The sequence below is a fragment of the Pimephales promelas genome, chromosome 6 (genome assembly GCF_988280905.1).
Source record: "Pimephales promelas chromosome 6, fPimPro1.hap1.1, whole genome shotgun sequence".
Classification (NCBI taxonomy): Eukaryota; Metazoa; Chordata; class Actinopteri; order Cypriniformes; family Leuciscidae; genus Pimephales; species Pimephales promelas.
In genome coordinates, this window is record NC_142774.1 from 2,689,079 (window position 1) to 2,703,609 (window position 14,531).

At 37.0% G+C, this 14,531-nt stretch overlaps 1 protein-coding gene across 1 annotated transcript; it reads right to left on the reverse strand.

Moving 5' to 3' along the window:
* Window positions 1-6,861: 6,861 nt before the first annotated feature.
* On the reverse strand, window positions 6,862-14,296 carry LOC120494831 (adhesion G protein-coupled receptor E3). The gene is given in 12 exon segments (XM_089132737.1): window positions 6,862-7,577; window positions 7,579-7,607; window positions 8,446-8,608; window positions 8,699-8,790; window positions 8,874-8,940; window positions 9,404-9,636; window positions 9,714-9,920; window positions 9,996-10,157; window positions 10,267-10,448; window positions 10,589-10,708; window positions 13,852-14,050; window positions 14,195-14,296. Coding segments are annotated over 11 exon segments (1,491 nt in total). The 5' UTR covers window positions 14,030-14,050; window positions 14,195-14,296; the 3' UTR covers window positions 6,862-7,519.
* Window positions 14,297-14,531: the final 235 nt, after the last annotated feature.

A 14,531-nucleotide genomic window follows, 5' to 3' on the forward strand; every position in this document is an offset into this window, starting at 1 on the left:
GTACAGGTGTCCTTATTACCAGTGCAGTCACAGATATTACCCAAACAGTGGTAATTGTTTGTATGATAATGGAAATCATGTACACTTGTGTTGCAGTACATGTGATACTGAGCTCCAGTGCAGATGTATGATGTGTCGTTGTAAAGCACACATCCATAAGCTGGAGTAACTGCTGTAGTGAGAGCAATGATATTACCGTAAGTCTCACAGAAGCCGGAGGAGAAAGTGCTGCTAGAGCAGGTACATGTGTCATTATTACCAACACAGTCACTGGTATTACTTCTACAACGCCGCTCATTTTGGTTGTAAGAGAAATCTTGCACAGTTGTGTTGCAGTACATGCGGTATTGAGCTCCAGTGCAGACGTACGTGTCGTTGTAAAGCACACAGCCATAAGCTGGAGTAACGGCTGCAGTGAGAGCACTGTTATTACCGTAAGTCTCACAAAAGCAGGAAGAGAATGTGATAGTTGAGCAGGTACAGGTTTCCTTGTTACCAATACAATTACAGCCATTATTCCTAAAGTGCATTTTTCTGTTGATGATCTCATTCCAGCATTGATACTGGTCTTGGTTTTGGTATCTCTGGTATGAGAAGTCATCCATTGTTGTGTTGCAGTACATGCGATACTGAGCACCAGTGCAGACGTACGTGTCATTATAAAGCACACAGTCAGGGTCTGTGACTGGAGTAACTGCTGTAGGGCTGGTGATGTTATTGCTGCGAGTTTCGCAGAAACATGATGACAAAAGGCTATAGTTACAAAAGCAGGTGTCCTTTTTACCATTACAGTAACAATTAGTGCTACTGCATGTGTACTGATATTGGTTTTGGTAATATTTCTGGTAGTTGAAACTGTGCATTCTTGTGTTGCAGTACATGCGATATTGAGCACCAGTGCAGATGTACGTATCATTATAAAGCACACAGTCATAGACTGGAGTAACTGTTGCTGGGATGCTAATGTTGTGATTAGTACAGTAGCAGGAGGATGAAGGATAGGTACATGTGCAGATGTCCTTATTACCAATGCAGTCACAGTTATTGTTTGTACAGCGGTGCTCGTTTCTGTTGTAAAAGAAATAATGTACACTTGTGTTGCAGTGCATGTGATACTGAGCTCCAGTGCAGATGTATGTGTCATTATAAAGCCCACATTCAAAGACTGGGCTAATTGTAGGGATAGGGATGCTACTATTGTAATTCTCACAGAAGCAAAAGGACAAAGTGCTACTATAGCATGTGCAGGTGTCCTTATTTGCAAAACAGACACAGTCATTACTTATGCACAGGTATTGGTCTTGTTTTTGGTATCTCTGGTAGTAGAAACTATTAAGTCTTGTGTTGCAGTACATGCGGTATTGAGCACCAGTGCAGATGTACGTGTCTTTATTAAGATCACAGTCCAAAACTGGAGTAGCTGCCCTTAATTCAGCGGCAGTGGTGGATGTTAAACCTGAGGATGAGAATATCGGTAACACTTTACAATACGGGTGCATTAATTCATCCTTAAATAATGCACAGATAATCATGAGGTAATGTATCATGAAGAACTAAACCATTAATTGATTACTGCATCAGCAACTAATAAAGAGTCGATATGATTAAGATTAAGTAATACATGAATTGCTATTAATTCAATGCGTCATTGTGTATTAATTCCTAAATAACATATTTTATTAACTAATAGTGTAAATTAATGTGTTAATTACCATAATTGGCCAAGGCTATGCACTTCAACTTCCAGTTGTCTGCTTTAATTAATCATTAGCTAATGATCTGCAAAGGTATCATTATGTTATGACTTTACTTGATGGGGCACATCATTATTAACTAGTCATTTAGTAATTGTAGTAATTTGCACATGAATTTGCACTAACAATGAAGTAATTAATCATGTATTAATGCATATTAGTGTACCTGTCATATTACCTGGAAGTTGAAATACAAGGCTTGGCTCATTCTGGTAATTAACACTATTAGTTAAAAAAATTAGTTATTATGGAATTAATCCACAATTACATATTTCATTAATAACAATTCATGTATGAACTAAGACAGGCTCTTAATTAGTTCCTAATGTGGTAATCATTAATGAATAGCTTAAATAATCATTAGTTACACATTAATTCAGTATTATCTGTGCATTAGTTAAGCATGAATTAATGCTTATTAGTGCACACGTATTGTAAAGTGTTATCAGAATATATTCAGCATGTTTAGCACATTTCATTTGAAAAACACAAGAGTGTACACTGTTTAACAAATGACCTTTTCTTTTTTTCAAATGACTACACAGTTAATTTTAGTGATAATAATCGTGTGATAGATATATTAATCATCCTTTAACATGTATAAAATATTTAATTTATTAGAGTGACATTTTAAACCCAAATTAATCTCTAAAAAACATTCTGTAGTTTCTCCCAACAGCCCAAAACACTGAGGCTTATATAGAAATACAGATAACCTGTGTATTAGTGGCTAAATATGACTAAATACTGGGAAATGTAATCAATTGTCTAAAAATGTAATATAGTTCACAGGGTTAACTGAGAGTTTGCAAACATTACTTGCGTATACTTACACGGGATTAAAGTGATGATAGTCAACAGTGACTGTACAACACCTGGCATGAAAAAAAGAGGACAAATATTACAACTTTTAATGACTCAAACATTCATGTTTTCTTTTAGGACAATTCTTGTGTCTTTCTGATGTTTAGACTATAAACAAGTAAATTAATTCAAGTCAGAATGCTCTTTCTCTCCCCGAACAAAACCAAACACGGTAAAATACAACTTTTTTTAAAAAAAACACCTGAAGACAGATTGATGTTTCACGCCATGGACAGACAGAGACTGTGTGTCACAGACAGTTCTGATTTGAATATGCAAATAATTAAGCGCCTATGCATTTGATTATTTTTGCAGTGATGGATATTTTAAGCTTTTACCAAATCATTCAATACAGAAGCAATATGTATACAGTAGATTCTCATTCTCAACCATGGCAGACAATGTGGTTTTGAGAAAGACTGCATCAAGCAAGCAAACAAACAAACAAACAAACAAACAAATAAACAAAAACACCAAAGTAGACTATTCTTAACACCATTATTCTTATTCAGACTATTCTTATTCTAAATTTCAGAATAAGGGTGGAAAGAGGGGCACAGTAATAATTTTAGGGTGTCGCACAAAAATGGACACTGAAAAAGTGGTGGTTTCACTTTATTTTGATGGTCCCTTAACACATTCTGTTGACTATAAGTAGTATTGCACCTAAACAAGGGTGTTACATTCAAGCTATTTTAATGCATGAATAATACTTTTTTTTTTAAATCGCAGAAACAAAAAAAAAAACTTTAAATATTTATTTTGGTGATCAAAGATGAGTTTTAAGAGATCACACATTGTCAACAGGGGAACTTTAATCAGTTCTGCAGATTTGATTTAAATATGGTTATATGTGAAGAGTTCAGATGCAAAAGCCTCTAAACGCCATTTGAAATTTTCTTCTTTAATGATGATTTTTATCAAACTTGTATATTTAAGTTCAGTAATTTCACTTAAATGGCAATGAAGATTACCTATTAATTGTCATTTAAGTGAAATTACTGAACTTAAATATACAAGCTTGATAAAAATGGTCATTTTAGAAGAAAATTTCAAATGGCATTTAGAGGCTTTTGCATCTGAACTCTTCATGTTATAATTGGATCGTACAGTGCTTATTAACATCTGAAAGAATAACTGGGCAGAATATGCATTAAACAAATTAATTCTGGGTCTGCTTGTGTGTTATATTAACTTTCAATAAATAAATAAAAAGACAAGCAAAAATCATAGTTTATATTTTAACAGCTCAACAGAGATCGATGCTCTTATAAAACCTGACATCAAATATGAAGGGGAAAGAATTAAAGCCAATGAATATGTACTGTGTTAAATTGAAATTCATAAATGAACAGTTTTTTTTCATACATGTTTTTGAGCCAGTGTGAATCAACCTTTAAATGCTAAAAAAAGCCAAAATACTCACTTTTTCGAGGAAAGGAAGCCATCGTCAATTCTGGCAGCCCGATGTATTTCTTTTTATCCAAAAGCCACGAATTTGGAGTTTCCACTACAGATTACAAACAAATTAGCTTTTCCACTGACGCCTGTTTGTTTCCTCTTTGTGTCAAACATCCCAAATATGCTCTGCATTTATGAATTTAAACTCTATAATGAGTTAAAATCATACATTGTCAAAGAATAATTCAATAAATCATGAAATGTTTTCAGCATATTGAAAACCGTCTAGGAAGCCTCAACAGGTGACAAATTATAAATGAATCAAACATAGTTTCTAAAAACATCACACCTAAATTTCTGTGAAATTCATAAAGATCCGTCTTGTAATACTGCAAATTGCTTAAAGAGACTGATGAGAATCATTATGAGCAGAAAGATGATCTTACCTGGTATAACCTGATATTTAGTTATCCTCACCTGACACGACTGACTCTAGACGATGTTTGTGTGTTTAGTGTGCATCAAGTCTGTTGTTTCCCGTTTCCTCTTCAAATTCAAATTCAAATACAAATGTATAGCCAAAACAGGTCCGACCTGTTCATATAGACAATTTCACAAGATGTAAACAATACTGGTCCAGAAGCACTTCCTGTTTCAGTTTTTTACATAAAAGCTGGGTTAAAATACAACCAACAGAACATTTAAAACTGAATCAAAAAGTTAAACAAACATCTTTAAGATTTTTTTTTTTTTTTACATGTGAAATAAAGAAAACAGTTACAAACTGAAACAGGAAGTGTTTCTGGACCAGTGTTGTTTACATCTTGTGAAATGGTCTATACAACACAAACCAATACATTAACTAGTTTATGTAACAAGGCATAATCTTGTTGTATTGAAGTGCTTTACTGACATTGAGTGGATAAGAATAAATTTGATTAGACTAACACAATACAAACATTTTGATTCAATTAGTTGTGGAGAAGTTACATTGACATATTACAATCATGTTGAATCTACATTGTGTTCACATAAAATATTCAAAGTAGTTCAAGTTTACTTGATTTGATTAGATGGGTGCTACGTTTAAATCACGTTCATTCAACAATTTATTTTTTTGAGTGATAGCAACATTGTTTCGGCCCAGATCCGGCCCATGTGCGGATCTGGCCCACATACAGCAATGAATCACGGCCCTTGGGTGGCCCACTCCTGTTTGTCAGATCTGAGCCACAAGCAGGCCATAGCAACGCCACATGTCAGCCAAGAGCAAAGAAATAAACCAGAACTGGACTTTATCTGAGCCACAAAATCTGTGTATATTAAACATGGAGTCATCTCAACCTTAATAAGCCTGTTAACAAGCAGAATCACTGAAGGACAGAAGAGAATAGAAAAAGAGAAGGACAGAACAACTACAACTGAGTTTAGACACAGTCTTAGATGAAATCACCTGAAGAGAAAAGAAGACATTAAATCTGAGGATTAAACAACTCCACAAACAGCATTACCAGCTTCACTTATTACTAACCAGACTGACTTTATTTCTGTCAGACTTCTACAGAAGATTATATTGAGGTTTAACTCTAGTGTGTTTCATTTGAAGTCACCATAACATCAGAATCTCTGAAGGAGAAAATCATAATTGGTTACCATTGTTGAGATCAGTGTTTGCTTTAGTTGGGCTCTTGAGCCTTACATCATTCATTTTAGTAATTATTCAGCTATTGTACTTCTGTTATGACAGCCAAATGAACAAAGAGAAAAGGAGAACTCAGTTAATCTGCAGGCGGAAGAGATTGAGGGGAATAAACAGGTGTGTTTCTGTGTTCTGAATGATGGCAGGTTGAATTAACGGTAACACTTTATTTCGATAGTCCACTTTAGACATTCTTCTAACTATAAGTAACTTTTCAACTACATGTCAACTAACTGTCATTAGAGTATTAGTAGACTGTCAGCTTAAAATCTGCAAACACTTTATTTTGTTGGTCCCCCAACAGACATTCAACTGACTATAAGTAACTTGGCGACTACAAGTAAACTTATTCTCCTAACCCAAAACCATAACATAAGAGTCTACTGACAGTCTACTATAATAAACTACTACTCTAATGAGAGTTAGTTGACACGTAGTTGAAAAGTTACTTATAATTAGTAGAACGTCTAAAGTGACTATCGAAATAAAGTGCAACCGAATTAACTTAGCTTAATAGTAATTTTCTTTATGCTTGCAGGTGCTGGTGAAGAAGTGCCACTTCCGTTAAAACCCCGATCTCGCTGGCGAACTGATGAAGGACTACGTACACTAAGTTTATTTATACAGCATTTCTGGTAAATTCGTCTGATTCACTAAAGTGCCGGCTGCAAACAAACGTGCTACCTTGTTTTATTTTAAAGTTTTAATCCACTTCTTCCGTATACTCAATTCAGTCGGGAATCCATGAAAACTTAAGTAGGGTTGGCGTTGTTGGTTAGATTTACAAAGTGGAACAGAGTAGTGACATAAATAGCATTCGTCTCAGGCATTGTTGAACTGCGTCGGAAGTGGACAAATCCCGCCCATGAAACCCGGAAGCGTGACAATCCCCTATTCTCAAACATGAGGTGATCAGGTAAGGAGCCGGGTAAGTTGAGTTGCAGTGGTCAACAAGACCAGACACTTGTGAGTGCTGATATAGTGAGTGATGACGAGTGATGACGGCTTGCATGTGCAGGTGATGGAGGAGTGTGTGTGTGTGTGTGTGTGGGTGGTGCACGGGAATGATATTGGGAAGTGCAGTGCTAAGCTGGTGACTTTGACAATCATTTTATTAATTAAGATATTTTGTTACAAAAATGCATTCGCATAATACAGGAAAGTGTGAGTGTGACCTGAACAAAAGCAAAAATATTAATATGTATGTTTTAATACAAAAACTCAAGCCACAGATTGAGTGAGATATTAGCTGCACATTTAATATTTTTTATAGCTTTGTTTTTAAAAGTAATATCACTATACCAATAAATCCTCTGGCCCTCCCTCTTGATGCATTTACATTTTTGACATATTTTTTATGAGAGATATTTTAAAGTAGTTTATTGTAAATGTAGTCCTTGCAAAAAGAAACAGCTTTCTGAACTTCACAAACAAAAATATAGTTTTGCAACATTAAACAAAATTACAATTTTCCTTCACCATGCACACATGAAACAGTTTTTAGGTTGTTGTTTCCCCCCGCCAACATTTACTTTAAAATATTTCAGCTTAATTTTTCTGAGGAATATGTAAAAAATGGTTTTCAGCCTCCACCACCACCACCAAAAAAAAAAAAATCCTGTTTACTACTAAATAACTAAATAGACTAAATACATTTTAAGGGCATTACATCAATAACATTAAGACACTCGTATAACATGTTTTTCTATCATTCAAGTTGAGATTATGAGTTTATTATGAATTAAAAATCCTCAAAACATTCACTCTGATATATAAAATACCCCTATAATAACGGCACTTTTCATTTCCTGATCATGATGTCGTGGTCCTCAGTTTTGTTTGAGTCCACAGCAAAGACGTCTGAAGAACTTCCTGTACTGCTGTCGGACCTGGACAAGAATGAGACGAGAGGAGCTGAGTGACTTCATGACATCAATTTAACCCCTGAAGGCCTGTTCACACCGGGACGACGTTTAACGCCTCGTGACTAACAAAGGGGTGCCGATGTAAAAGTGTCATTTTTTTTAAAAACGCCTCAGGTTCGTTTTTTAAGTGTGCCACGCCGCCTCAAAAACTATCCGACCAATGAGGTTGGCACTTTTGCTCACGTGTCTGGAGCTTCTGAAGTTACAGTAAACACAACTTGGGGGCGCTCAAACACAAAACGGTCTTGCCGAGCACACATACGCAACGGCGAAGAAGAAATACGCCAAGTACACTGCCGGGAAGAAATAAGACGAGGAAGATGCAAGGCAAGATGAATGTAGATCTGCTGGTCTCGTTGGTGTCGGTACATAAAGAACTACATGACAAATGCGATAGCGACTACAAAAATCTTGATAAAACAGAACTGTAATGGAGTGGTATTGCAGAGAAAATGGCTGCCATCTGATGTCAGGGAATGAATTTCATGTTCACTCGGCTCATCGTCAGAGAAAATCGAAAACGAAGTAGTTTGAAAACTTGGAGTTTGAGAAGAGTGATGCTATGCATGAAGACAGACAGAAATCAATCACATTCTGTATTTATATTCTGACAGTTGGAGTTTGAATAGTTTTGGAACATTTGAACATTCCGTCACAGAAAGAAAATGGAAAAATAGTAACAGATCAAACAACTCCCTCTAAAATTGCTAAATCAAGAACAGGACCTGCATAAAAACAACTGTAACATGGTCTTTTCTATGTTGTGACATGGAATATGGTGGTAAATTGAGTGATATCTGACCTCATTATTGAGGACACAATAGACCAGGAAGATGAAGGTTCCCTGCTGGGAGTTCAAGATCAGGAAGAGGATCTCCAGCTCCTTCCTGTCACGAGTGAAGAAACCCAGAATCCAGGAGCAACCGAGAATCACAAACTGAGCCAGTGTTTTAAAAGCCATAATCCTACAGAAAAAAAACAGAGAGAGTTAATGATGGTGTATATATATATATCACATTTTTCTACTGAGTATACACAATCATAATGTTTGTTACTTGGATTGTTTCATCTGTGAAACTTCAGCGTTCAGATTTTTGAGAGTTGAGTTCAGATTGATGACGATGGCGATGAAGAGAATCATGTTTAACTGAAAAGTACAAAATAACAATTAATAACCTTGTTTCCCCTTTAATATTAATTAAAATCATGAGAAATAAGAAATGTGCTTACTGCTAGTATGACACAAACAGGACCCAGAAAACTCCAAATAAAACCTTTATCCATTATAATCCAGCAGCTGTTTAAAGGAAACACATTGTCAAAAATACTATTTTTAGTATTGTCTGTTAAAATATTTTGGGTCCTACATAGCAACATTGTTTCGACGCAAACAAAATCACTGAAGGAAAGAAGAGAACAGAAAAAGAGACGAAGAGAACAACTACAACTGACTTTTGGCAGGACTTTTACTCTTTGGCCCCTGGATTTCCGACCTCTGCTACCCACACAGACTGCAGGGTGAGCGCCCCCTCCTGGCCTCACTAACACCTCTTCCAACAGCTTCCTAGTTTTGCCATGGAGTCTCCCATCCAGATACTGACCAGACTCAATCCTGCTCAGCTTCAGTGGGCAACCAGTCTTGGGCTACAGGGTGATTGGCTGTAATGTCTTTATATGTGACTGGAAGTCAGTTGTAGTTGTTTCCCAAAGCTGCTTTTTCCCTTCTAATCGAATTAACTTACAAAATAACAACAACTCACTGTTCACTGCCGTATCCTTCAGGAAACAGCCCGACAGACACGGACACCACAACCAGAGCAACCGTATATCCAATCACACACAGGAATCCACTGCTAAGCACCTCCCTCTTTTTGGAGCTGATCTGTGATAGGTTCTTCACACAGATGAAGAGCAGCACAGCTTCAATGAACATCCACACAAAGCCGGAGAGAAAGAGGAAGTGCAGCACTCCTGATATCACGGCACACAACACCTGGAGATCATGAGAGACGGTTATGATGATTCTCAGTGAGACTGTGCTGAGCTGTAGAGCTCCTTCATCATTCTCACCTGATGACGGCGTATGAGTCTCAGGAACTGTTGTGTGAGCAGGAACAGAAGGTGAGCCGACAGAAGACTGATGCAGAGGTTGATTCGAGCCACATTATTCACTCCAGGACTCCACTGACAAAGGGCAAAGGTCAACAGGGCCAAACTGAAGAACACCAACCCCACGGTCACACACACCAAATTCAACAGGTCCAGCAGAGAGTCGCTCTGAGAAAACATGTCAGAGAACATGAGTGCTAAATCTGTGCTGTTCTTCAATGCTCACTATAAATGTTCTCGTACCTCTGATGGGCGGCTGGTTTGCATGATGAGAGCGAATGTGGACAGATGAACACACGAACACACAGTGTAGCTGCTATTGGTCTCTAAAACAGAACAACCATCTACAATCCACTCGCTGATATTCCAGTACACACAGGACAGAGAACCGTTGGGGTCAAACTCCTGCAAAAAGAAGAAAGAACATGCAGAAAATATTACAACACTGAATATTAGATGTTTTCAGATGTTCATCAGTTCTTAGGTTGGACAAAAACACATTTCAGTCTCTCACTCTGATGTGTTTGAAGGTGAAGTTGACTGGTTTGGTGAGTTTAGTGTTGGTGGTTTTGGGAAGAGTAGCTGAGATCACAGTGGACATCATGGTTTTATTCGTGTCATTTGATGTGTTGAAGAAGTCTGGCTTCAGTAGATTCTCCATTGTGTTATAACTCATGAAAGCCACAGCAGCTGATCCTGTGTGATACAGAAGCTTACATGCAATACTGCAACAATACAACATACAAACAATAAAAAATAAAAATAAAATAAAAAGGCAAATATGGCTTAGTGGAAATAGTAATATTTTATTAATCCAACAGAAACATTTCACATACCCGTTTCATTGTTTTTCTTGGCGATCCCAATGAGATCAATGTCCACAGAAGAATCTGTCGTGTCAAGTCGAGGGATTTTATCTAAAGTGACCTGTGGTCCAACCATGAAGACTTCAACCTCTGATAAAAACAAACAGTTAAATAATATATTAATTTATTTTGAAAAAAAAAAAATTGAAGGTCCCATTCCATTCAATTTGCCCAAAATTAAAACACAACACTCTATTTCGATAGTCAACTTTAGACATTCTACTAGCTATAAGTAACTTTTCAACTACATCCCAGCTAACAGAATTTTGTTATAAGAACGTTCTCCAAATATTCAGTGTTGGTTCTGGGAATGTGAAAATTGTCTAGTTTTCTTGACGTTAGAAGAACGTGTTTTAAAAGGTTTAATGTTCCTCAAACGTTCTTTAAACGTAATTTTAAACGGCAATAAATCATCTGCACTGTCTCAGAACGAGCTGTTCTAAGATCCAGCTCTTTGTGACGTAGAATTGAGCAAGGGGTTTGATTGACAGTGTGGTTGTGGCATAGACCCCGCCCTCGGTGATCTGTACACCATCCTCCATTGTTTCAACGACAGCCGGTAATGTCTCCTAGAATCATAAGTGTTCTGTTGTGGGACGGGATGTAATAATTACATAGTTCACTTATTTCCGACATCAGAGCCACTGAAAACACAGCGGATGTATTGTATTTTGAAAGTTTAAGTGGCGCCTTTCCTTCGTAAACAAGTTTATGTTTGAGCGAATCATTTTCTGACTGACTGTTTTGTGAACGAGGGTTACTTCAAAGCAGGTCTTGCTTAAAAGTTAATCCTCAAGTGTGGATCGTCGTCTACTGTTCGCAATCCACCGTCACATCCAGTAACAGTAAGTGTATTTTATGATTTGTGAGCAAATAGTCTTTTCAGTCGATGCCAGCCAATTCAACAACAAATGCCTCTAAAGTTGTTGTCGTCGTAGGATGTCTGTGTATATAATTTAAACCTTGTTTGTATAGTGTGTAACCACACGTTTATAAATATATATTTTTAAAAGATATTGTATTAAAAACTGCATATATCCATCTCCTCACATTTGCCACAGAAGCACCTGTATGACAAGTAAACATGACGCAACAGGTCACTCGCATAAATGTAATTTCGCTTGTACGTAGCAAACTTTATCACAGTATGTGTATGTAGTTTCAAAAAATTGCGCCAGCGTTAGTGTTTGTGTGTGTCTGTGTGTGTGTATTGCACATCCAGTAGCGGAGTGGCAATCGGGAGAGTCGGGAGTTTTCCCGGTGGGCCGGTAGTGTTTCGAGACCGCGAGGGCCGGTCTGATAAAATGTATTTATTGAAAGTTCGCCATGTGCACTTGGGACCCAAGCTAAGGGAACGTTTTTTTTGTTTTGTTTTTTTTTTACATTTTCTATAACGGAGCATATATTTGAACTAAGTGCCTGTCTTTACAGCAAAAAGACGCCCGTCTTGAAACAGCTTCAGTGGTGTAGGTCGTAGGGCGTAAAGTGCTTGCAAGCAGCTTTTGATGCACTGAACGCGAGTTCGAATCCGCCTTTTGCCGAACTCTCTCTTCTCCCTTTTCCCAACACATATGTAAAATGTAAAACCTAACATTAAGATCTCTAGCGTTATATTTTGCCAACAAACTAAAATTCAAATCATGATATGGCGTTGCGCCATTATAACTGCCATTAGAATAGCATCCAGTTTGTGCTGCGTGATTACTTTGCTCACGCGATCATCATGGTCTGGTGTTTTCTCCTAAATAAAAGCTCAAGGGTTTATTTCTTGCAAGTGAAGAAATTAGGACACACGTATTTTAATTTTCCTATATTAGTGTAATGTACTTTAAAATATACTTTTGAAATTTACATGCATTTATAGGCTAAATGGATTTTACAGTACGTCATAGGAATAATTATGAATCATTATTACATTATTATAATAAATGTTTGGCATCCTAAAACACTATTGATAATGTAATGCAGACTGAGACTCTCATAACTAAAAAGATGTTTAAGCCCTCTTTATTGTCCTGCGGTACAAATTAATAGTTTTTCTTCGTTCAACGAGCAGTTCATGGGTTGAATCTCTTAATTGTGATCTCTCAGAGAGCATGAGATTGATGCATTTAACCTTAAAATGTCCAAAATTTTGCTAACGGCTATGCTATTGGCTATTAAAATCGTGCCGGCGACGAGGGCTGGTGGTCTTCGAAATTTCCCGGTAGATTTTTGGTCCCACTCCGCCCCTGTGCACATCCACCATTTCAAAGGGGATGCGATTACAACTCTATAAGTACATAAATGTATCAAATAACCATACCGAGACGTACTGGTCCATTCTCATTTGTGTTTATTCTGCCGGAGTCTCTTCGTCAACTGGGTCTGATCAGAGACTATTTATATATTCCGATTCAAAGATGTACAACTGAATGACATTCAAAACAGCGGGTCTCTCACTCTCTCAGCACTTCTGCTTACCGACTGCCATAGGTATAGGTATGCAAGTCATCCAAAGGCAGGGCGGGGATATGCAGCTCATTTGCATTTAAGGTCGTATAGACCAAAACAGCACATTTTTAAACAGGCCCCAAAAATGACATTTTCAAATGGTTAAAATAAATTAACTGTGCGGTATTTTGAGCTGAAACTTCACAAATACATTCTGGGGACACCCGAGGCCAATATTACATCTTGTAAAAAGGGGCATAATAGGTGCCCTTTAATATCACGGACGTATCGCCAGTGATAATTAATGTGATATGGCTCAGCTTGTCAGTTAACTACGGCTCTTCGCACACAGTAAAAACTGGAAGTGTATATGAGTCCACACTCAAGAGTGTTAAAGAGTGTCTTTTTCTCTACTTCTACTTCTAATACTTTATACACCTCTGATAGTATGAGCACACAGTGAAGACACTGTGACGGTTCACTTTTAGATCACTGTGAGATTAATTGACTGGGAAGCTTTCCATCAGTCATCTGTCTAATTTGAAGAGCTTCTACCAAATGATGAATGACTTTGCACCAAAATACTGACCTTTGACATCAAAAACAACATATATGGACAGTGTTTTCTGTTCTCTTTTAAAACATTTATAATTATTCACATTATATAGTTTCTGCAGCTGGATTTATCATCGTCACCGTCTGACACCTGTGATCCATCACTGCTTTCTAGACTATATAAACATCCTGATATCATTTATAATCTCAGTTTCATCATCAGTAATAACAGTTTCTCCACTCACCTACAGCTGAAAGAGTTAAACTGACATTGTCACTCGTGTCTGTCGGCGTCACCAATGTAGAGATGAGTTTCTCACTGGTTTTTAAGATACGGTTTCCATAGGAGGCGAGTTCAGCCGAGCTGACTGATGATGATGATAAAGATGACTCTAAAATCTTCCCTGAAGCGTTGAAGGCCATCGTCAAAATGTTGGTCACCGTCTAATTTATTAATCAGATGAATAGTGTCAAAGTAAATGACAAGAGAGCAAATAATACAGCACTGTTTTGTCAATCATAATATTATCTACAGTTTATAACTGACAAATATTGAATTATATGATTATTTTTCTCTTGAAGACTTACATTCACAGAAAGCACTTGAGATGTGATGTTCTCGATCTGGTCAAGAAGATTTTGGAAACAGTTCTGACCCTGAAATCACAATTGTGAAAGAAGTAAGCTATTTGTTGATTTTGATCATGTTTTTCAATATTAACAGAGAGACAAAAATGTATTGTTACTGCACTGAATGTCACGGTGAAGGTTCAGTGATGTTAGAACAGACACACAACACAAATATATACCAACAATAAATTATAGCACAATCATTTTTCAGATTTCATTGCACTATTCCCTTTGAACTTATAAACCATTTCCAATCCAAAGTTGCATGTTGACCAAAAAAAAAAAGAAAAAAAAT